The sequence below is a fragment of the Nerophis lumbriciformis genome, linkage group LG21 (assembly GCF_033978685.3).
Source record: "Nerophis lumbriciformis linkage group LG21, RoL_Nlum_v2.1, whole genome shotgun sequence".
NCBI lineage: Eukaryota > Metazoa > Chordata > Actinopteri > Syngnathiformes > Syngnathidae > Nerophis > Nerophis lumbriciformis.
The window spans coordinates 2,490,001-2,516,215 of record NC_084568.2 but is presented as its reverse complement, the minus strand read 5'-3'; the positions used below and the strand labels follow the sequence as shown (position 1 = coordinate 2,516,215).

Here is a 26,215-nt window from a genome sequence, read left to right as displayed (position 1 = left end):
ACCTGTCATTCTTTGTTTGGGATCGCCGCAGATGTGTGGAGTACCTTTTGAGAAACAACGCCGAGCCCGGCGTGAGGGACCAGGAGGGGTACAGCGCGGTCCACTACGCCTCAGCCTACGGCCGCACTCTCTCTCTGGAGCTGGTGAGTCTCTAGTCCGCTGTGCGGCAGATTGTTTTTCAATTACTGGCGAGCAAAACTTCTACTCTTTGTTTGTTTCTTCCAGATGGCAAGTGAAACCCCTCTTGACGTGGTAAGAATGTTGTACACTGCAAAAAGTGAAATCTAAGTAATATGTCAAATAAGGGTGATACTTCAATCAATCAATCAATCAATCTTTATTTATATAGCCCTAAATCACAAGTGTCTCAAAGGGCTGCACAAGCCACAACGACATCCTCGGTACAAAGCCCACATAAGGGCAAGGAAAAACTCACCCCATTGGGACGTCGATGTGAATGACTATGAGAAACCTTGGAGAGGACCGCATATGTGGGTAACCCCCCCCCCCCTCTAGGGGAGACCGAATGCAATGGATGTCGAGTGGGTCTGACATAATATTGTGAGAGTACAGTCCATAGTGGATCCAGCATAACAGTAAGAGTCCAGTCCACAGTGGGGTCAGCAGGAAACCATCCCGAGCGGAGACGGGTCAGCAGCGCAGAGATGTTCCCAACCGATATACAGGCCAGCGGTCCACCCCGGGTCCCGACCCCGGACAGCCAGCACCCTATCCATAATAATAACTGGGATTTATATAGCGCTTTTCTAAGTACCCAAAGTCGCTTTACATGTAGAACCCATCAATCATTCACACCTGGTGGTGGTAAGCTACTTTCATAGCCACAGCTGCCCTGGGGTAGACTGACGGAAGCGTGGCTGCAATTTGCGCCAACGGCCCCTCCGACCACCACCTATCATTCATCATTCAATTCACCGGTGTGAGTGGCACCGGGGGCAAAGGGTGAAGTGTCCCGCCCAAGGACACAACGGCAGCGATTTTTGGATGGTAAGAGGCGGGGAGCGAACCTGCAACCCTCAGGTTTCTGGCACGGTTGCTCTACCCACTACGCCATGCCGCCACCGGATCTGTGTGTCTCCCCTTCCACAAGGGATAGGGGGGAGCAGAGGAGAAAAGAAAAGAAACGGCAGATCAACTGGTCTAAAAAAGGGGGGCTATTCAAAGGCTAGAGTATACAAATGAGTTTTGAGATGGGACTTAAATGCTTCTACTGTGGTAGCATCTCTAACTGTTACCGGGAGGGCATTCCATAGTACTGGAGCCCCAATAGAAAACGCTCTACAGCCCGCAGACTTTTTTTGGGCTCTGGGAATCACTAATAAGCCGGAGTTCTTTGAACGCAGATTTCTTGCCGGGACATATGGTACAATACAATCGGCAAGATAGGCTGGAGCTAGACCGTGTAGTATTTTATAGGTAAGTAGTAAAACCTTAAAGTCGCATCTTAAGTGCACAGGAAGCCAGTGCAGGTGAGCCAGTATAGGTATGTTTATAAGTATATAAAGGTATATACAGTATAGGCGTAATATGATCAAACTTTCTTGTTCTTGTCAAAAGTCTAGCAGCCGCATTTTGTACCAACTGTAATCTTTTAATGCTAGACATAGGGAGACCCGAAAATAATACGTTACAGTAATCGAGACGAGACGTAACGAACGCATGAATAATGATCTCAGCGTCGCTAGTGGACAAAATGGAAAATATGACTAAAACTATTTTACTGTCATTTTAGTCGACTAAAACAAAAATAATTTGATGACTAAAATATGACTAAAACTATTTTACTGTCATTTTTGTCGACTAAAATGTGGATAAATTTAGTCGACTAGAACTAAATTAGATGATTAAAATATGACTAAAACTATTTCACTGTCATTTTCGTCGACTAAAACAAAAATAATTTGATGACTAAAATATGACAAAAACTATTTTACTGTCATTTTTGTCGACTGAAATATGGATACATTTAGTCGACTAAAACTAAAATAGTTTGATGACTAAAACTATTTTACAGTAATTTTCGTCGAGTAAAATGTGGAGAAATTTAGTCGATTAAAACTAAAATAATTTGATGACTAAAATATGACTAAAACTATTTTTCTGTCATTTTCGTCGACTAAAACTAAATTAATTTGATGACTAAAATATGACAAAAACTATTTTACTGTCATTTTTGTCGACTAAAATGTGGATAAATTTAGTCGACTAGAACTAAATTTGATGACTAAAATATGACGAACTATTTTACTGTCATTTTAGTCGACTAAAACAAAAATAATTTGATGACTAAAATATGACTAAAACTATTTTACTGTCATTTTTGTCGACTGAAATATGGATAAATTTAGTCGACTAAAACTAAAATAGTTTGATGACTAAAATATGACTAAAACTATTTTACAGTAATTTTCGTCGAGTAAAATGTGGAGAAATTTAGTCGATTAAAACTAAAATAATTTGATGACTAAAATATGACTAAAACTATTTTTCTGTCATTTTCGTCGACTAAAACTAAATGAATTTGATGACTAAAATATGACAAAAACTATTTTACTGTCATTTTTGTCGACTAAAATGTGGATAAATTTAGTCGACTAGAACTAAATTTGATGACTAAAATATGACAAACTATTTTACTGTCATTTTCGTCGACTAAAATGTGGAGAAATTTAGTTGACTAAAACTAAATTAATTTGATGACTAAAATATGACTAAAACTATTTTTCTGTCATTTTCGTCGACTAGAACTAAATTAGTTTGATGACTAAAATATGACTAAAACTATTTTACTGTCATTTTTGTCGACTAAAATGTGGATAAATTTAGTCGACTAGAACTAAATTAGATGATTAAAATATGACTAAAACTATTTTACTGTCATTTTCGTCGACTAAAACAAAATTAATTTGATGACTAAAATATGACAAAAACTATTTTACTGTCATTTTTGTCGACTGAAATATGGATAAATTTAGTCGACTAAAACTAAAATAGTTTGATGACTAAAATATGACTAAAACTATTTTACAGTCATTTTCGTCGAGTAAAATGTGGAGAAATTTAGTCGACTAAAACTAAAATAATTTGATGACTAAAATATGACTAAAACTATTTTTCTGTCATTTCCGTCGACTAAAACTAAATTAATTTGATGACTAAAATATGACAAAAACTATTTTACTGTCATTTTTGTCGACTAAAATGTGGATAAATTTAGTCGACTAGAACTAAATTTGATGACTAAAATATGACAAACTATTTTACTGTCATTTTCGTCGACTAAAATGTGGAGAAATTTAGTTGACTAAAACTAAATTAATTTGATGACTAAAATATGACTAAAACTATTTTTCTGTCATTTTCGTCGACTAGAACTAAATTAGTTTGATGACTAAAATATGACTAAAACTATTTTACTGTCATTTTTGTCGACTAAAATGTGGATAAATTTAGTCGACTAGAACTAAATTAGATGATTAAAATATGACTAAAACTATTTTACTGTCATTTTCGTCGACTAAAACAAAATTAATTTGATGACTAAAATATGACAAAAACTATTTTACTGTCATTTTTGTCGACTGAAATATGGATAAATTTAGTCGACTAAAACCAAAATAGTTTGATGACTAAAATATGACTAAAACTATTTTACAGTCATTTTCGTCGAGTAAAATGTGGAGAAATTTAGTCGACTAAAACTAAAATAATTTGATGACTAAAATATGACTAAAACTTTTTCTGTCATTTCCGTCGACTAAAACTAAATTAATTTGATGACTAAAATATGACAAAAACTATTTTACTGTCATTTTTGTCGACTAAAATGTGGATAAATTTAGTCGACTAGAACTACATTTGATGACTAAAATATGACAAACTATTTTACTGTCATTTTCGTCGACTAAAATGTGGAGAAATTTAGTTGACTAAAACTAAATTAATTTGATGACTAAAATATGACTAAAAGTATTTTTCTGTCATTTTCGTCGACTAGAACTAAATTAGTTTGATGACTGAAATATGACTAAAACTATTTTACTGTCATTTTCGTCGACTAAAATGTGGATACATTTAGTCGACTAGAACTAAATTTGATGACTAAAATATGACTAAAACTATTTTACTGTCATTTTCGTCGACTAAAATGTGGAGAAATTTAGTTGACTAAAACTAAATTAATTTGATGACAAACTATTTTACTGTCATTTTCGTCGACTAGAACTAAATTAGTTTGATGACTAAAATATGACTAAAACTATTTTACTGTCATTTTCGTCGACTAAAATGTGGATACATTTAGTCGACTAGAACTAAATTTGATGACTAAAATATGACTAAAACTATTTTACTGTCATTTTCGTCGACTAAAATGTGGAGAAATTTAGTCAACGAACGAATTTTAGCGATATTACGGAGATGAAAGAAAAAATCACGATGCCGAACGCATATCATTATGTCAAGATAATGGCACGAGCATTTACCGTATTTTCCGCACTATAAGGCGCACCGGATTATTAGCCGCACCTTCTATGAATTACATATTTCATAATTTTGTCCACCAATAAGCCGCCCCGGACTATAAGCCGCGCCTACGCTGCGCTAAAGTGAATGTCAAAAAAACGCTGCGCTAAAGTGAATGTCAAAAAAACAGTCAGATAGTTCAGTCAAACTTTAATAATATATTAAAAACCAGCGTTCTAACAACTCTGTCCCAAAATGTACGCAAATGTGCAATCACAAACATAGTAAAATTCAAAATGGTGTAGAGCAATAGTAACATAATGTTGCTCGAACGTTAATGTCACAACACACAAAATAAACATAGCGCTCACCTTCTGAAGTTATTCTTCATTCGTAAATCCTTCGAATTCTTCGTCTTCGGTGTCCGAATTGAAAAGTTGCGCAAGCGTGGTATCCAAAATGGCCGGTTCCGTCTCGTCGAAGTCATCGGGAGTCAGTGTCGCTGTTGTTCTGTGAATCCTGCCTTCCGGAAAGCTCGGACCACAGTTGTGACCGAAATATCTGCCCAGGCATTTACGATCCACTGGCAAATGTTGGCGTATGTCGTCCGGCGCTGTCTGCCCGTCTTAGTGAAGGTGTGTTCGCCTTCGGAGCTGTGTGAAAAAAGCCACCCGGCCTCTTCGCGTAAACTTCCCTTAACCACTCGCTCATCTTTTCTTCATCCATCCATCCCTTCGAGTTAGCTTTTATGATGACGCCGGCTGGAAAGGTCTCTTTTGGCAAGGTCTTCCTTTTGAATATCACCATGGGTGGAAGTTAGCATGGCAAGCTAGAACCACAGTGAAGGATGACTTCTCATTCCCTGTGGTGCGAATATTCACCGTACGTGCTCCCGTTCCACAGTGCGGTTCACAGGAATATCAGTTGCTGTGAAATACGGTAGTAATCCGTGTGCGGATGGAGAGATTGCGTCTTTTTATGAACCGGATCCTTTTCGCTTAGTAGGAGCCATTTTGTGGTCTTTACAGATGTAAACAGGAAATGAAACGTACGGTGATATCCGCGCGTTTTTTCTTCTTCTTCCGGGGGCGGGCGGTAGCTTACAGTAGAAGAAGAAGCGCTTCCTGTTCTATGGGGGCGGGTGCTTACCTCGGCGGTTGCTTGCGTAGAAGAAGAAGCGCTTCCTGTTCTACCGGGAAAAAAGATGGCGGCTGTTTACCGAAGTTGCGAGATCGAAACTTTATGAAAATGAATCGTAATAAAGCGCACCGGGTTATAAGGCGCACTGTTAGCTTTTGAGAAAATTTGTGGTTTTTAGGTGCGCCTTATAGTGCGGAAAATACGGTACTTCATTTAAGAATATTTTTCAACATATTGAGCAAAAAAGTCTAATTTTTCTTTTCTACCAAGAAAAGTGCACTTATTAGTGAGAATATACTTATTTGAAGGTATTTTTGGGTTCATTGAGGTTAGCTAATTAGGGACCGCAATGTCCCTTTGGGACAGAGGACCCTATTGTATTTCGTGCGTTTTATTATTATTATTATTCCGCCGCCTCTTTGAGCTGTAATTTGACCCCCTTAACATGCTTCAAAACTCACCATATTTGACACACACATCAGGACTGGCGAAAATTGCCATCTAATTAAAAAGCCAAACCCCAAAATTCAAAATTGCGCTCTAGCGCCCCCTAGGAAAAAACACAGACAAAACTGCTTGTAACTTCCGGTAGGAATGTCGTAGAGACATGAAACAAAAACCTCTATGTAGGTCTGACTTAGACCTAGATTTCATACATTGACATTCTTCAGCAAAAATCAACAGGAAGTTGGCAATTCCCCCTTCAAAACAAAAGTTTACTAAAAACAGTCACTTTTGCCTCTTTGAGCTGTAATTTGACTCCCTTAACATGCTTCAAAACTCACCAAACTGGACACACCCATCAGGACTGGCAACAATTGCGATCTAATAAAAAACCCAACCCCAAAACTCAAAATTGCGCTCTAGCGCCCCCTAGGAAGAAAACTAGACACAACTGCTCCTAGGAAGAAAACTCAAGACAAAAATGCCTGTAAATTCCAGTAGGAATGTCTTAGAGACATGAAACAAAAACCTCTATGTAGGTCTCACTTAGACCCACAGCAAAAATCAACAGGACGTTTGCAATTCCCCCTTCAAAACAAAAGTTTTGTAAAAACCGGTCACCTTTTTTCAAACATTATCTCCTCTGAGCACGTTTGTCGTGTCGGCTTCAAACTAGCACAGGAGAGAGATGGAACCCTTCTGATTAAAAATTGACCAAAGAGTTTTAATCACTGCTACGGTTTGGATTTTATGTGCCGTCAAAGTCGGTCCCGTCCATCGCTGCTCGCAGCTTTAATTGTACTTGTTTTGGAAAGTCTTGACAAGCCGAATTCTCTTGTTCTATTGGCAGATAATTTAGCTTAGTTCAAATAAATTACCCCTCATTTTTGTATGTTTTTGTCTTGTTTTTGAACACTGACTTTTTGCCGTGTACTTGATGGTTGCTTAAGTACAAAACCCAAAAGCAGCGAAGTTGTCACGTTGTGTAAATGGTAAATAAAAACAGAATACCGTATTTTCCGCACTATAAGGCGCACCAAAAAAAACTCAAATTTTCTCAAAAGCTGACAGTGCGCCTTATAATCCGTTGCGCTTTATATATGGACCAATATTGAGCCACAACAGGTCTCGCAACCACGGGATGCATAACGTAACCCCAGCCTGTACTGTAGCGTCTATTCTATGCGCCTTATAATGCGGTGCATCCTTATATATGAACGACGTTTTAAAATAGACCATTCATTGAATTTTTTGTACCTGGTTAAATAAAGGCTAAATGAAAATTGAAGGTGCGCCTTATAATCCGGTGCGCCGCATAGTGCGGAAAATACGGTACAATGATTTGCAAATCCTTTTCAACTTATATTCAGTGGAATAGACTGCAAAGACAAGATATCTAACGTTCAAACTGGTAAACTGTGCAAATATTAGTTCATTTGGAATTTCATGCCTGCAACATAAGCTGGCACAAGTGGCAAAAAAGGGTGAGAACGTTGAGGAATGCTTATCAAACACTTATTTGGAACATCCCACAGGTCCATCCATCCATCTTCTTCCGCTTATCCGAGGTCGGGTCGCGGGGGCAGCAGCCTAAGCAGGGAAGCCCAGACTTTCCTCTCCCCAGCCACTTCGTCCAGCTCCTCCCGGGGGATCCCGAGGCGTTCCCAGGCCAGCCGGGAGACATAGTCTTCCCAACGTGTCCTGGGTCTTCCCCGTGGCCTCCTACCGGTCGGACGTGCCCGAAACACCTCCCGAGGGAGGCGTTCGGGTGGCATCCTGACCAGATGCCCGAACCACCTCATCTGGCTCCTCTCGATATGGAGGAGCAGCGGCTTTACTTTGAGCTCCCCCCGGATGACAGAGCTTCTCACCCTATCTCTAAGGGAGAGCCCCGCCACCCGGCGGAGGAAACTCATTTCGGCCGCTTGTACCCGTGATCTTGTCCTTTCGGTCATGACCCAAAGCTCATGACCATAGGTGAGGATGGGAACGTAGATCGACCGGTAAATCGAGAGCTTTGCCTTCCGGCTCAGCTCCTTCTTCACCACAACGGATCGATACAGCGTCCGCATTACTGAAGACGCCGCACCGATCCGCCTGTCGATCTCACGATCCACTCTTCCCTCACTCGTGAACAAGACTCCGAGGTACTTGAACTCCTCCACTTGGGGCAAGATCTCCTCCCCAACCCGGAGATGGCACTCCACCCTTTTCCGGGCGAGAACCATGGACTCGGATTTGGAGGTGCTGATTCCCATCCCAGTCGCTTCACACTCAGCTGCGAACCGATCCAGTGAGAGCTGAAGATCTTGGCCAGATGAAGCCATCAGGACCACATCATCTGCAAAAAGCAGAGACCTAATCCTGCAGCCACCAAACCAGATCCCCTCAACGCCCTGACTGCGCCTAGAAATTCTGTCCATAAAGGTTATGAACAGAATCGGTGACAAAGGGCAGCCTTGGCGGAGTCCAACCCTCACCGGAAACGTGTCCGACTTACTGCCGGCAATGCGGACCAAGCTCTGACACTGATCATACAGGGAGCGAACTGCCACAATCAGACAGTCCGTTACCCCATACTCTCTGAGCACTCCCCACAGGACTTCCCGAGGGACACGGTCGAATGCCTTCTCCAAGTCCACAAAGCACATGTAGACTGGTTGGGCAAACTCCCATGCACCCTCAAGGACCCTGCCGAGAGTATAGAGCTGGTCCACAGTTCCACGACCAGGACGAAAACCACACTGTTCCTCCTGAATCCGAGGTTCGACTATCCGTCGTAGCCTCCTCTCCAGTACACCTGAATAGACCTTACCGGGAAGGCTGAGGAGTGTGATCCCACGATAGTTGGAACACACCCTCCGGTTCCCCTTCTTAAAGAGAGGAACCACCACCCCGGTCTGCCAATCCAGAGGTACCGCCCCCGATGTCCACGCGATGTTGCAGAGTCTTGTCAACCAAGACAGCCCCACAACATCCAGAGCCTTAAGGAACTCCGGGCGGATCTCATCCACCCCCGGGGCCTTGCCACCGAGGAGCTTTTTAACTACCTCGGCAACCTCAGCCCCAGAAATAGGAGAGCCCACCACAGATTCCCCAGGCCCTGCTTCCTCATAGGAAGACGTGCTGGTAGGATCCCACAGGTGAACGGGCTAATTGGGAACAGGTGGGTGCCATGATTGGGTATAGAAGCAGCTTCCATGAAATGCTCAGTCATTCACAAACAAGGACGGGGCGAGGGTCACCACTTTGTCAACAAATGCGTGAGCAAATTGTTGAACAGTTTAAGAACATTTCTCAAAGAGCTATTGCAAGGAATTTAGGGATTTCACCATCTAAGGTCTGTAATATCATCAAAAGGTTCAGAGAATCTGGAAAAATCACTGCACGTAAGCAAACCAACATTGAATGCCCGTGACCTTAGATCCCTCTAGCGGTACTGTATCAAAAAGCGACATCAGTGTGTAAAGGATATCACCGCAAGGGCTCAGGAACACTTCAGAAAACCACTGACAGTAACTACAGTTGGTTGCTACATCTGTAAGTGCAAGTTAAAACTTTACTATGCAAAGCGAAAGCCGTTTATTAACAACACCCAAAAACGCCGGACTGATGCGAAGTTGAAAAGTGTTCTGTGGTCTAACGAGTACCTCCGGACCAAAGAGGAAACGAACCATCCAGACTGTTGTAGGCGCAAAGTGTAAAAGCCAGCATGTGTGATGGTATGGGGGTGTATTAGTGCCCAAGACATGGGTAACTTACACATCTGTGAAGGCACCATTAATGCTGAAAGGTTCATGCAGGTTTTGGAGCAACATATGTTGCCATCCAAGCAACATCTTTTTCATGGACGCCCCTGCTTATTTCAGCAAGACAATGCCAAGCCACATTCTGCACGTGTTACAAAAGCGTGGCTTCACAGTAAAAGACTGCGGGTACTAGACCGGCCTGCCTGTAGTCTAAGTTAACAATTATTTGTCCAATAAGTTGTTTAGTGTGAACATTAAATATCTTATCTTTGCAGTCTATTCAATTCATAAGTTGAAAAGGATTTGCAAATCATTGTATTCTCTTTTTATTTACCATTTACACAACGTGACAATTTTACTGCTTTAGGGGTTTGTAGATGAAATGAATGCTGAAGCAGCTACTTTTGAGCTAAAACCTAATAATTATTTTAAAGAATTGTAATTAATATGTGGCCTAACACTTGAACTGACGTGCATAACTTCCTGTCAGCTAATGGAGACATCAGGAACCGACTTGACGAGTGACTCCGAGCGCCACGGCTCCATCAGCCCGCTCCACTTGGCGGTGAGTTCAAAGATGGTGTTTTTTGGGGAGGGAAATTGCAAGCGCTTGTGCCCACGCACGTCCTCCATCCCGTCCAGGCTTACCACGGCCACTGCGGAGCGTTAGAGGTCCTCCTGTCCTCCATGCCGGACGTGGACGTCCGTAGCCCGCAAGGTTGCACCCCTCTCAACCTGGCCTGCTCCAGAGGACACCAGGAGTGTGTCTCCATGCTGCTACACCGTGGCGCCTCACCCATGACCAGTGACTACACACACAAAAAGACAGCTCTGCACGCGGCGGGTAGGAGAAAAACAAGTGGCACAAGTGAACATTGTTACATTGTTCCAAATTAAAAAATGACAACCGTACAGTAACAATTGCACTTAAAAAAGTCACTTCATATGAGATATTTGTTGTGAAGAAACACCTTTATTAAAAGTTTCGTCGACTAAAATGTGGATAAATTTAGTCGACTAGAACTAAATTAGATGATTAAAATATGACTAAAACTATTTTACTGTCATTTTTGTCGACTAAAATGTGGAGAAATTTAGTCGACTAAAACTAAATTAATTTGATGACTAAAATATGACTAAAACAATTTTACTGTCATTTTTGTCGACTAAAACAAAATTAATTTGATGACTAAAATATGACAAAAACTATTTTACTGTCATTTTTGTCGACTAAAATATGGATACATTTAGTCGACTCAAACAAAATTAATTTGATGACTAAAATGTGACTAAAACTATTTAACTGTCATTTCCATCGACTAAAATGTGGAGAAATTTAGTCGAATAAAACTAAATTAATTTAATGACTAAAATATGACAAACTATTTTTCTGTCATTTTCGTCGACTAAAACTAAATTAGTTAGATGACTAAAATATGACAAAAACTATTTTACTGTCATTATTGTCGACTAAAATGTGGATAAATTTAGTCGACTAGAACTAAATTTGATGACTAAAATATGACAAACTATTTTACTGTCGTCGACTAAAATGTGGAGAAATTTAGTTGACTAAAACTAAATTAATTTGATGAATAAAATATGATTAAAACTATTTTTCTGTCATTTTCGTCGACTAGAACTAAATAAATTTGATGACAAACTATTTTTCTGTCATTTTCGTCGACTAGAACTAAATTAATTTGATGACTAAAATATGACTAAAATTATTTTACAGTCATTTTTGTCGACTAAAACAAAATTAATTTGATGACTAAAATATGACTAAAACTATTTAACTGTCATTTCCATCGACTAAAATGTGGAGAAATTTAGTCGACTAAAAGTAAATTAATTTGATGACTAAAATATGACTAAAACTATTTTTCTGTCATTTTCGTCGACTAAAACTAAATTAGTTTGATGACTAAAATATGACAAACTATTTTACTGTCATTTTTGTCGACTAAAATGTGGATAAATTTAGTCAACTAGAACTAAATTAGATGACTAAAACAATTTTACTGTCATTTTCGTCGATTAAAATGTGGAGAAATTTAGTCGACTAAAACTAAATTAATTTGATGACTAAAATATGACTAAAACTATTTTTCTGTCATTTTCGTCGACTAAAACTAATTAGTTTGATGACTAAAATATGACTAAAACTATTTTACTGTAATTTTTGTCGACTAAAATGTGGAGAAATTTAGTCGACTAGAACTAAATAAATTTGATGACTAAAATATGACTAAAACAATTTTACTGTCATTTTTGTCGACTAAAACAAAATTAATTTGATGAGTAAAATATGACTAAAACTATTTTACTGTCATTTTCATCGACTAAAATGTAGAGAAATTTAGTCGACCAAAAGTAAATTAATTTGATGACTAAAATATGACTAAAACTATTTTACTGTCATTTTCGTCGACTAAAATGTGGAGAAATGTAGTTGACTAAAACTAAATTAATTAGATGACTAAAATATGACAAACTATTTTGCTGTCATTTCCGTCGACTAAAATGTGGAGAAATTTAGTTGACTAAAACTAAATGAATTTGATGACTAAAATATGACTAAAACTATTTTACTGTCATTTTAGTCGACTAAAACAAAAATAATTTGATGACTAAAATATGACTAAAACTATTTAACTGTCATTTCGATCCACTAAAATGTGGAGAAATTTAGTAGACTAAAAGTAAATTAATTTGATGACTAAAATTAGACTAAAACTATTTCACTGTCATTTTTGTCAACTAAAATGTGGAGAAATGTAGTCGACTCAAACAAAATGAATTTGATGACTAAAATATGACTAAAACTATTTAACTGTCATTTCCGTCGACTAAAATGTGGAGAAATTTAGTCGACTAAAACAAAATTAATTTGATGACTAAAATATGACTAAAACGATTTTACTGTCATTTTCGTGGACTAAAATGTAGAGAAATTTAGTAGACTAAAACTAAATTAATTTGATGACTAAAATATGACTAAAACTATTTATCTGTCATTTTTGTCGACTAAAACTAAATTAGTTTGATGACTAAAATATGACTAAAACTACTTTACTGTCATTTTGTCAACTAAAACAAAAATAATTTGATGACTAAAATATGACTAAAACTATTTTACTGTCGTTTTCGTCGACTAAAACTAAATTAATTTGATGACTAAAATATGACTAAAACTATTTTACTGTCATTTTCGTCGACTAAAACAAAATTAATTTGATGACTAAAATATGACTAAAACTACTTTACTGTCATTTTGTCAACTAAAACAAAATTAATTTGATGACTAAAATATGACTAAAACTATTTTACTGTCATTTTCGTCGACTAAAATGTGAATACATTTAGTCGACTAGAACTAAATTAATTTGATGACTAAAATATGACAAACTATTTTACTGTCATTTTTGTCGACTAAAGCAAAATTAATTTGATGATTAAAATATGACTAAAACTATTTTACTGTCGTTTTCGTCAACTAAAACTAAATTAATTTGATGACTAAAATATGACTAAAACTATTTTACTGTCATTTTTGTCGACTAAAATGTGGAGAAAATTAGTTGATTAAAATTAAATTAATTTGATGACTAAAATATGACTAAAACTAAAATACATGTAAAAGTTAAAGTACCAATGATTGTCTCACACACACTAGGTGTGGCGAAATTATTCCCTGCATTTGACCCATCACCCTTGATCACCCACTGGGAGGTGAGGTGAGGAGAGCAGTGAGCGGCAGCGGTTGCCGCGCCCGGGAATTATTTTTGGTGATTTAACCCCCAATTCCAACCCTTGATGCTGAGTGCCAAGCAGGGAGGCAATGGCTCCCATTTTTATAGTCTTTGGTATGATTCGGCCGGGGTTCGAACTCACAACCTACCCATCTCAGGGCGGACACCACAAGGCCACTGAGTAGTTAGGCACTTAACTCAAGCTATGAAGTAAATGAACCTGATTAACGTTGCTGTGCCCTTTAAAAATGGTCAGACAATTTTTTTGTGTAACAAAAACATAAACAACCTTTTATTGTGATTGTTCCAAAGCACATTTAATCAGTGCCTGTAATATATCTTGTAGGACACCTATTTTAATTTTCCTGAGGGAACTCTCCTGAAGGAATCAATAAGTACTATCTATCTATCTATGATGATTTTTTATTATCATCATTTAATGAAAACACTTCCTTTTGGTCTTGATAATATTTATTGGGTGTGCTTTGGTGTATTTACCGTGTACATTTTTCTACACACTCACTTGTCGAGTTTTTTTGAGTCTGTCTGCAAGACGTTCCTTTCTTGAGGCGTTCCCAGATTGCAAATGAAACCACACCCCACCCTCTCCAAAACTTTCACAGTTTATCTTTAGAAAATGTACAGTAAAATAGTTTTAGTCATATTTTAGTCATCAAATTAATTTAGTTCTAGTCGACGAAAATGACAGAAAAATAGTTTTAGTCATATTTTAGTCATCAAATTAATTTAGTTTTAGTCAACTACATTTCTCCACATTTTAGTCGACGAAAATGACAGTAAAATAGTTTTAGTTATATTTTAGTCATCAAATTTAGTTCTAGTCGACTAAATTTATCCACATTTTAGTCGACAAAAATGACAGTAAAATAGTTTTAGTCATATTTTAGTCATCAAACTAATTTAGTTTTAGTCGACGAAAATGACAGAAAAATAGTTTTAGTCATATTTTAGTCATCAAATTAATTTAGTTTTAGTCGACTAAATTTCTCCACATTTTAGTTGACGAAAATGACAGTAAAATAGTTTTAGTCATCAAATTAATTTAGTTTTAGTCAACTACATTTCTCCACATTTTAGTCGACGAAAATGACAGTAAAATAGTTTTAGTTATATTTTAGTCATCAAATTTAGTTCTAGTCGACTAAATTTATCCACATTTTAGTCGACGAAAATGACAGAAAAATAGTTTGTCATATTTTAGTCATCAAATTAATGTAGTTTTAGTCGACTAAATTTCTCCACATTTTAGTTGACGAAAATGACAGTAAAATAGTTTTAGTTATATTTTAGTCATCAAATTTAGTTCTAGTCGACTAAATTTATCCACATTTTAGTCGACAAAAATGACAGTAAAATAGTTTTAGTCATCAAACTAATATAGTTTTAGTCGACGAAAATGACAGAAAAAATAGTTTTAGTCATCAAATTAATTTAGTTTTAGTCGACTAAATTTCTCCACATTTTAGTTGACGAAAATGACAGTAAAATAGTTTTAGTTATATTTTAGTCTTAAAATGTAGTTCTAGTCGACTAAATTTCTCCACATTTTAGTCGACAAAAATGACAGTAAAATAGTTTTAGTTATATTTTAGTCTTAAAATGTAGTTCTAGTCGACTAAATTTATCCACATTTTAGTTGACGAAAATGACAGTAAAATAGTTTTAGTTATATTTTAGTCATCAAATTTAGTTCTAGTCGACTAAATGTATCCACATTTTAGTCGACAAAAATGACAGTAAAATAGTTTTAGTCATATTTTAGTCATCAAATTAATGTAGTTTTAGTCGACTAAATTTCTCCACATTTTAGTTGACGAAAATGACAGTAAAATAGTTTTAGTCATCAAATTAATGTAGTTTTAGTCGACTACATTTCTCCACATTTTAGTCGACGAAAATGACAGTAAAATAGTTTTAGTTATATTTTAGTCATCAAATTTAGTTGTAGTCGACCAAATTTATCCACATTTTAGTCGACAAAAATGACAGTAAAATAGTTTTAGTCATATTTTAGTCATCAAACTAATATAGTTTTAGTTGACGAAAATGACAGAAAAATAGTTTTAGTCATATTTTAGTCAACAAATAAATTTAGTTTTAGTCGACTAAATTTCTCCACATTTTAGTCGACGAAAATGACAGTAAAATAGTTTTAGTCATCAAATTAATTTAGTTTTAGTCAACTACATTTCTCCACATTTTAGTCGACGAAAATGACAGTAAAATAGTTTTAGTTATACTTTAGTCATCAAATTTAGTTCTAGTCGACTAAATTTATCCACATTTTAGTCGACAAAAATGACAGTAAAATAGTTTTAGTCATATTTTAGTCATCAAACTAATATAGTTTTAGTCGACGAAAATGACAGAAAAATAGTTTTAGTCATATTTTAGTCATCAAATTAATTTAGTTTTAGTCGACTAAATTTCTCCATATTTTAGTTGACGAAAATGACATTAAAATAGTTTTAGTCATCAAACTAATTTAGTTTTAGTCGACGAAAATGACAGTAAAATAGTTTTCGTTATATTTTCGTCATCAAATTTAGTTCTAGTCGACTAAATTTATCCACATTTTAGTCGACAAAAATGAAAGTAAAATAGTTTTAGTCATCAAATTAATTTAGTTTTAGTCAACTACATTTCTCCACATTTTAGTCGACGAAAATGACAGTAAAATAGTTTTAGTTATACTTTAGTCATCAAATTTAGTTCTAGTCGACTAAATTTATCCACATTTTAGTCGACAAAAATGACAGTAAAATAGTTTTAGTCATATTTTAGTCATCAAACTAATATAGTTTTAGTCGACGAAAATGACAGAAAAATAGTTTTAGTCATATTTTAGTCATCAAATTAATTTAGTTTTAGTCGACTAAATTTCTCCATATTTTAGTTGACGAAAATGACAGTAAAATAGTTTTAGTCATCAAACTAATTTAGTTTTAGTCGACGAAAATGACAGTAAAATAGTTTTAGTTATATTTTCGTCATCAAATTTAGTTCTAGTCGACTAAATTTATCCACATTTTAGTCGACAAAAATGAAAGTAAAATAGTTTTAGTCATATTTTAGTCATCAAACTAATATAGTTTTAGTCGACGAAAATGACAGAAAAATAGTTTTAGTCATATTTTAGTCATCAAATTAATTTTTAGTCGACTAAATTTCTCCACATTTTAGTTGACGAAAATGACAGTAAAATAGTTTTAGTCATCAAACTAATTTAGTTTTAGTCGACGAAAATGACAGTAAAATAGTTTTAGTCATATTTTAGTCATCAAACTAATTTAGTTTTAGTCGACGAAAATGACAGAAAAATAGTTTGTCATATTTTAGTCATCAAACTAATTTACTTTTAGTCGACTAAATTTAGATCTTGAAGCCGTCACTGCTGTTTTTTTCCCCCAGACATGAGCTACAATAAACTTCATAGACGTATAGATTCACCCGGTCACAACATTAGGTACACCTGCACACTCTGATCGATTCAGAGCGCATTAAAAAAAAACTTGCTACTTTAGTCATTATGCACATGCCAACATGAGATGAAAATAATACTTGCCTGCCTTTTTTTTTCTCTCGTTTCCTCAAAATAACATTGTGACTTCACAACGTAGCCAAACTGCAAAACCCCGCAAAAACAAAGGCATCCAAAACTGCGTGCAAGCCAAGCTCACAGCAAATGAAAGTATTAATCACTCTGTAATTAATGTCTTGAACAAGCTACAGATCCCCTCAGGTTTAGAGTGTACCCTAAACAGATACTTTTAAAGCTTTTTTGACTGGACAATTTGTTTGCTTTAATGAAATGTTTTTTAAATTTAAGTAGCTCAGCACAAAAAAAGACAAACACGCTTTTAATGAGAATAAAAAAATGGCCTGAGCTGCGTTGGTGTCTTGTGTTGCGTTTTGGACCAGTTGTTCCTCCCAGGGAATTCAAGTCACAAGTCGCTCCCAAGCTCTTTACGACACTTAAAGCTGAGTTGAAAAACCACCAGAGACAGAATAGGTATTTTGTAATATATTGGCAAAGCTTTGCAGATATACATTTGAGACCAGTCCAGCATAGAACATTCTATCGCGCCGCCATGATGGTGTGTCCCCCCTCGACCAAAACCCTCTCCTCTTAAGTCTGTCTTCCTCCCCCCCTGGCAGTCATGTCTCTCTAGCCAAAACAAATGCTTATTATCGCTCTCTCTAACATTCCTCATTCAAGGTTAAGCACACAGTTTTGCAGACAACCAAAAGACCACATTTGGAAGAAAAACACTAGCTGTTTTGTAATATGACAATGAAATAAAAAGAAGTAACACTTAAATTTGGATATATGTAAATATCTGCCTCCGACACTTGCCAAATGTTGTATTTTGTAGGTATACAGAATCAGTTTTTCTGCTGTAGGAGCACTTGCATTCAGAGGAAGCGCTATACTTTCATGTTTAGATACTAGTTTCATGCATTAATAACACAAAATGTGGATTGTTTTGATCATGGTTTGATTGTCAAAGACGTTTGGTAATATAATCTATGATATTTCTACCTGAATGAATGCTTCTGATATTCTGTACATTACATTGCTTGACAATGTTTGAACTTTTTCTACTTATTAATTAAATGGAATATTCAGCCTGCTAAACAGTCTGTAATTGCAGACTCAATCAGAACAAGTTATAAAAGAATATACATTATTTTAATCTGCCAGAAAACATTGATTTAGGCAGATATATCTACCATTTTGTCGTGGTTGCGTTGTTTTTGTGCGATTGCTATGAGAAGAGGTGTTTAGGCGAAAGTCTTTGACTAAAGTGACTTTACATTTCCTCTCTGCCGAGCTTTTATTCCATCTTACTAAAGCAGTCGGAGTAAAAATGTACATTTTATGTTATTAATGCACTCAACCGATAATCAAACACGGACGTGAAGCTCCTCCTCTCTCGAAGCGGCGAAGCGCCCCAGCAGGCGACGATGTCGTTTCACGGCGATCGAACCTAAAATAGTCTCGTCTTGTCGGGAGAACACCTCGCCACGGTTTTGGATCTGACATTTCCACAGTGTCCCCCTTTTCTTTGTGCATTTCTCTTTGCTGTTTTTTCAGCTCGTGGCTCAACAGTAACTGAACGCCATCGATCGATTGAAACTTGTATTAGTAGATTGCACAGTACACAGTATTGACCACTAAATGGTAACACCCCAATAAGTTTTTCAACTTGGTGCACGTTAATCAATTCATGGTACAAATATATACTATCAGCATAATACGGTCATCACACAAGTTAATAATTAGAGTATATACCATACTTGCCAACCTTGAGACCTCCGATTTCAGGAGGTGGGGGCGGGGGCGTGGTCGGGGTGGGGCGGGGGGCGTGGTTGGGGGCGTGGTTAATATATATATATATATATAGAAGAAATACTTGACTTTCAGTGAATTCTAGCTATATATATATATATATATATATATATATATATATAAATAAAATAAATACTTGAATTTCAGTGTTCATTTACAAACTACAACTCACAAACACTTTAGAGTCATATTCTCTACTGCTCGCTAGTGTTACCATATCTGAGTTATTGTGCAGAAATATGGGGAAATAACTACAAATGTGCGCTACATTCGCTAACCGTGTTACAAAAAAGATCAGTTAGAATAATACATAATGTTGGATATAGAGAACACACAAACCCTTTATTTATTAAGTCAGAAATATTAAAGTTTGGTGATTTGGTAAAATTGCAAACAGCTAAAATGATGTACAAAGCAAACTATAACCTGCTACCAAAGAATGTACAATAATTCTTCTCAACTAAAGAGGAGAAATATAACCTTAGAGGAAAAAATAATTTAAAACATTTATATGCACGTACAACACTTAAAACTTTTAGCATATCAGTATGTGGAATTAAATTATGGAATGGATTAAGTAAAGAAGTTAAAAATTGTACTGATATGATCCAGTTTAAGAGGTTGTTCAAAATAATAGTGCTTACAGAGTACAAAAAAGAAGAATTATGAGAAATACTTTCAACCTTATTGAAAATAAGATATTCTTCATCTCAGTATGTTAATAATGACTGAATTAATTAATTAATTACATATTACAAAACTGTTGTATACTAATTCATAGATGTTATTTTATTATATAAAAAGGTCAGTAAATGATTCTATATATTTGTGGACGCTTGAAGTGGGAAAGGGGTAGGATTAAATAAGCTTTGCTTCTTCCTACTCCTTTTCGGGCATGATGTAAAATGAAATGATATGAAATTGTGTGATGTATTATGATGTAAGTGTGTTCATGTTCGAAATAAACTAAAGAAAGAAAGAAAGAGTTAGGCTCCACCATCAGAATGTGTACTTCAACTTATAAAGATCACATGGATATTATTCAGTGAGTTGATTCACCAAAACTAACCTGTTATACAGGAGGAAAAAGCACACAGGACGTTTCAATTGTTCACAGACCGGTCGCACTCATCAGAATGACAAGACACTTCCGGTCTGCAGGCGATAGCATTCAATTGGGAAGAAACGCCCTACTGCCCCCTACTGACCAATGTGAATACTGATAAATGTGTAATGACCGCTCCAAAAACGAAATCAAACCACAAAATAAAATAAATAAATCAACACAAAAATGTGACACATTATGGGTGGGTCACATATGCATGTACAGTAGATGGCAGTATTGTCCTGTTTAAAAGTGTCACAACATTGCTGTTTACGGCAGACGAACCGCTTTATGGTAGACACTGTTGTTGCGTGTCGTCAACACGTCACTCAGGTCCGCCTGAATTTTGGGAGTTTTTCGGGAGAACATTTGTCCCGGGAGGTTTTCGGGAGAGGCGCCGAATTTCGGGAGTCTCCCGGAAAATCCGGGAGGGTTGGCAAGTACGGTATATACATAGAATTATTTACATTATTACCACATTACGGAATGGACCAAGGGTCAAAAAGGAGTCAGGATTCAAAAGGAATTTATAGTTAACGTGTCATTAACTCTGACAGCCCTAAAACAAAAACATTTAAAACTAAGAGTAAACTAAAGAAAATGTCATTTCCAATTATTATTCCTCTCACCCACAGCCTCCATGCAATCATTTATGTAAATTAGGCGATGACGTCATCCAGCGACTTTTAGGCCAGCCAGTAGCTACTTTCCTTACTCGAGGGTTTTGGCAAGACTGAAATGAGAGCAAAATCATATGTTTGTGGAAGGATAATGTCCCCCATTGTGTGTCGTAGCTATAAATGGTCACTCGGGGTGCCTGCGTCTCCTCATGAGCAACGACGACCGACACGTCAATGTGGACGCACAGGATGTCAACAAGCAGTAAGTGTCAACGCTTGATTTCACACGGAATTGATCACGCTGTCTTTAGTAAAGAAGACTTTACATTGTTGTTTTGTTGCGTGTGTGTGTGTGAAAAGGACGGCGCTGATGTTGGCGGTGCTGAACGGCCACACCGAGTGTGTGTACTCACTGCTAAGCCAAGGAGCCAGTGTCCAAGCTCTGGACCGCTGGGGCAGGACAGCCCTTCACCGAGGGGTGAGTGAGATGCATGACGTTAGTGGGTGTTGTTGCGTTTTGGACCAGTTGTTCCTCCCAGGGAATTCAAGTCACAAGTCGCTCCCAAGCTCTTTATGACACTTAAAGCTGAGTTGAAAAACCACCAGAGACAGAATACCGTATTTTCCGCACCATAAGGCGCCCTGGGTTAAAAGCCGCGCCTTCAATGAACGGCATATTTCAAAACTTTGTCCACCTATAAGCCGCCCGGTGTTGTAAGCCGCATCTAACTGCGCTAAAGGAATGTCAAAAAAACAGTCAGATAGGTCAGTCAAACTTTAATAATATATTAAAAACCAGCGTTCTAACAACTCTGTTCACTCCCAAAATGTACGCAAATGTGCAATCACAAACATACGTATATCAACATGGACAGAGCTGCGTGAAAAAAGCCACCCGGCCTCTTCGCGTAAACTTAAACTTACCTTAACCACTCGCTCATCTTTTCTTCATCCATCCCTTCGAGTTAGCTTTTATGATGACGCCGGCTGGAAAGGTCTCTTTTGGCAAGGTCTTCCTTTTGAATATCACCATGGGTGGAAGTTTATGGCCATTAGCATGGCAAGCTAGAACCACAGTGAAGGATGACTTCTCATGCCCTGTGGTGCAAATATTCACCGTACGTGCTCCCGTTGTATCCACAGTGCGGTTCACAGGAATATCAGTTGCTGTGAAATAGTAATCCGTGTGCGGATGGAGAGATTGCGTCTTTTCATGAACCGGATCCCTGACGCTTAGTAGGAGCCATTTTGTGGTCTTTACAGATGTAAACACACAAAGGAAATGAAACGTACGGTATATCCGCGCGCTTTTTCTTCTTCTACGCGGGCGGGTGGTTGCTTACAGTAGAAGAAGAAGCGCTTCCTGTTCTATGGGGGCGGGTGCTTACCTTGGCGGTTGCTTGCGTAGAAGAAGAAGCGCTTCCTGTTCTACCGGGAAAAAAGATGGCGGCTGTTTACCGAAGTTGCGAGATCGAAACTTTATGAAAATGAATCTTAATATTAATCCATATATAAAGCGCACCGGGTTAAAAGCCGCACTGTCAGCTTTTGAGTAAATTTGTGGTTTTTAGGTGCGGCTAATAGTGCGGAAAATACGGTAGGTATTTTGTAATATATCGGCAAAGCTTTGCAGATATATATATTTTTGAGACCAGTCCAGCATAGAACATTCTATCGCGCCGCCAAAAAGGTCTGCCTTTCCGACCCAAAACCCTCTCCCCTCCTCCCTCTCTCTAGTCAAAACAAATGCTTATTATCACTCTCTCTAACATTCCTCATTCAAGGTTAAGCACACAGTTTTGCAGACAACCAAAAGACCACAATTGGAAGAACACGAGCTGTTTTCAAATATGACTATGAAATAAAAGTAGTAACCCTTCAATTCGGATATATGTAAATATCTGCCTCCGACAGTGTGGAGACTTTATATCAGGATTTCATGTCACAGGGTGTATGGCCACGGTGCTCAATGACCATTTAGACCAGGGGTGGCCACACTTTTTTTCTGCAGGCGAGCTAATTTTCAATGGACCAAGTGGAGGGGATCTACCTCATTCATATATATCATTTATATTCATTTATTTATGCAAGAGAGGTTAACAAGTTAAAGGTGTTTAATGATCATACAAGCATGTTTAACACATATAGTTAATATTGTTAATAAGTTAAAGGTGTTTAAAGATAATACAAGCATGTTTAACACATATAGTTAATATTGTTAAAAAATTAAAGGTGTTTAATGATAATACAAGCATGTTTAGCATTCCTTTCTTTCATGAAGACAAGAATATAAGTTGGTATGATTGTGATGACTTGCATTGATTGGAATCAGACAGTAGTGATGATAACCTCCACATTTTCAAAAGGAGGAGAAAAAAAGTGAAAGTGCTTGCTTTTTGCCATCTTATTAGTCCAGTTTCCATACTCCTTTTTATACACTTTACTAGAAATACATTGGCGGCAAACTCTGTAGCGTGCTAACTTTGTGAGACTCTTATTTTGTTAGCTCAGGCAAGATGAAGCAGCGCTTTTATTGTGAAGACAGGAAGTGTGCAGTCGGTCTTTAGAGTTTTGACGACAGGTACGGCGCGAGGGTCTGTTAAAAAAAAAAAAAAAAAAAAGTTTCTCGCCTTCCTGTCGGTCGTTTTTTTTCTTAACAATGATCTGGCAGCAGCTAGCGTCATCTCACAAGACTCTCGGGTGCCGTGAATGTTGTTCCTCCCAGGGAATTCAAGTCACAAGTCGCTCCCAAGCTTTTTACGACACTTAAAGCTGAGTTGAAAAACCACCAGAGACAGAATAGGTATTTTGTTGTATATTTTCAAAGCTTTGCAGATATACTTTGAGACCAGTCCAGCATAGAACATTCTATCGCCCCGCCAAAATGGTCTCTCCTTCCCGATCCCAAAACCCTCTCTTTTCTCCCCTCTCTGTAGTCAAAATACATGCTAGTCAAAACACATTCCAAAGCCTCAAGGTTAACACACACAGTTTACTTGCAGACAAAGCAGCAAGAGAAGAAATGGAAAACACGAGCTGTTTTCAAATATGACTATGAAATAAAAGAAGTACAACTTAAATTCGGATATATGTAAATATCTTCCTCCGACACAATCCAATGATGAAAGTGACGTCTTGTTGAAGATTGACGATCGCTCATTTTTAGGTCTATTTTTTTTAATGCCTGGCTGGTGATGGACTGACACACTCTTGGAGTCAACATGTACATAGTGTCATGTGCATAGTGTATGTCCCCCCCCCCCCCCCCCCCCCCCCCAAATTATTGTATATGTTAGTACCAATGATTGTCTCACACACACTAGGTGTGGCAAAATGAATCTCTGCATTTGACCCATCACCCTTGATCACCCCCTGGGAGGTGAGGGGAGCAGTGAGCAGCAGCGGTGACTGCGCCCGGGAATCATTTTTGGTGATTTAACCCCCAATTGATGCGGAGTGCCAAGCAGAGAGGTAATGGGTCCCATTTTTATAGTCTTTCGTATGATTCGACCAGGGTTTGAACTCATGACCTCACCATCTCAGGGCGGACACTCTAACCACTAAGCCACTGAGTAGGTGTATATCCATCCATCCATCTTCTTCCGCTTATCCGAGGTCGGGTCGCGGGGGCAGCAGGGAAGCCCAGACTTCCCTTTCCCCAGCCACTTCGTACAGCTCCTCCCGGGGGATCCCGAGGCGTTCCCAGGCCAGCCGGGAGAGATAGTCTTCCCAGCGTGTCCTGGGTCTTCCCCGTGGCCTCCTACCGGTCGGACGTGCCCGAAACACCTTCCTAGGGAGGCGTTCGGGTGGCATCCTGACCAGATGCCCGAACCACCTCATCTGGCTCCTCTCTGAGCTGCCACCTTACCGTGGTAGAGGAGTTTGCGTGTCCCAATGATCCTAGGAGCTATGTTGTCTGGGGGTTTCTATGCCCCCTGGTAGGGTCTCCCAAGGCAAACTGGTCCTAGGTGAGGGATCAGACAAAGAGCAGCTCGAAGACCTCCATGAAGAACACTAACAAAGGACCCAGATTTCCCTCGCCCGGACGCGGGTCACCGGGGCCCCCCCTCTGGAGCCAGGCCCAGAGGTGGGGCACGATGGCGAGCGCCTGGTGGTCGGGCCTGTCCCCATGGGGCCCGGCCGGGCACAGCCCGAAGAGGCAACGTAGGTCCCCCCTCCAATGGGCTCACCACCCATAGCAGGGGCCATAGAGGTCGGGTGCAGTGTGAGCTGGGCGGCAGCCGAAGGCAGGGCACTTGGCGGTCCGATCCTCGGCTACATAAGCTGGCTAGGTGTATATTTATATATAAAATTTAATTTATATTTTTTTGCCTTTATTTAACCAGGTAAAATCCCATTGAGATCAAAGATCTATTTTCCAAGGGAGACCTGGCCAAGAGGGCAGCAGCAAGGTTACATTAAAAACAGTAAACAACACATAAAACATCAAAATTACAACAATAAAACTTGCTCACGTAGCACGTGTGCATACAGACAAGGTAGACTGCAATCCTTTCACAGAAGCTTTAAACTCATTTAATGTAACAAGGGTTTGAAGTAGAAGCTTCGATTGTAGGTTATTCCAAGCCTTTGGTGCCGAAAACCTAAATGCCTTCTTGCATTTGTCGTTTTTGGGGACGACACATTGCAGAACATTCATTGAACGAAGATTGTGACTTCCTTGTTTCTTTGTTAAAAGACAAGACAGATAAGATGGGGTGATAACTACAATGGTTTAGTAGATGAAAACATACCAACGATTGAGGTGTCGAGCACATAAAGATGGCCAGTATATATATGTGTACCGTATTTTTTGGAGTATAAGTCGCACCGGCGGAAAATGCATAATAAAGAAGGAAAAAAAAACACATATAAGTCGCATTTTTTTAGGGAAATGTATTTGATAAAAGCCAACAGCAAGAATAGACATTTGAAAGGCAATTTAAAATAAATCAAGAATAGTGAACAACAGGCTGAATAAGTGTACGTTATATGAGGCATAAATAACCAACTGGTATGTTAACGTAACATATTATGGTAAGAGTCATTCAAATAACTATAACATATAGAACAGGGGTGCTCACACTTTTTCTGCAGGCGAGCTACTTTTCAATTGATCAAGTCGTGGGGATCTACCTCATTCATATATAGAATTTATATTTACTTATTTATGAAATATATGTTTTTGTTAACATGTTAAAAGGTGTTTAAAGATAATACAAGCATGTTTAACACATATAGATTCCTTTCTTTCATGAAGACAAGAATATAAGTTGGTGTATTACTTGATTCTGATGACTTGCATTGATAGGAATCAGACAGTGGTGCTGATAATGTCCGCATTTTCGAATGGAGGAGAAAAAAAGTCCTCCTTTCTGTCCAATACCACATGAAAGTGGTTGGTTTTTGGCATCTTATTTGTCCAGCTTCCGTACTCCTTTGTATACACTTTACAAGAAATACATTGTGGGCAAACTTTCGTAGCTTGCCAGGTTTCTGAGACTCTTATTTTGTTAGCGCAACTGTGCAGTCGGTCTTTGGAG

The 26,215-nt window shown here is 38.0% G+C and overlaps 1 protein-coding gene across 1 annotated transcript in view; it reads left to right on the top strand.

Moving 5' to 3' along the window:
* Positions 1–26,215, top strand: part of ankrd28a (ankyrin repeat domain 28a) — a 123,791-nt gene that overhangs the window by 93,089 nt on the left and 4,487 nt on the right. Inside the window, exons 16-21 of the mRNA XM_061983217.2 lie at positions 32–143; positions 226–252; positions 10,309–10,383; positions 10,461–10,662; positions 20,847–20,934; positions 21,033–21,150. Of these exons, the coding sequence (XP_061839201.1) occupies positions 32–143; positions 226–252; positions 10,309–10,383; positions 10,461–10,662; positions 20,847–20,934; positions 21,033–21,150 (622 nt within the window). The remainder of the gene's footprint in view (positions 1–31; positions 144–225; positions 253–10,308; positions 10,384–10,460; positions 10,663–20,846; positions 20,935–21,032; positions 21,151–26,215) is intronic.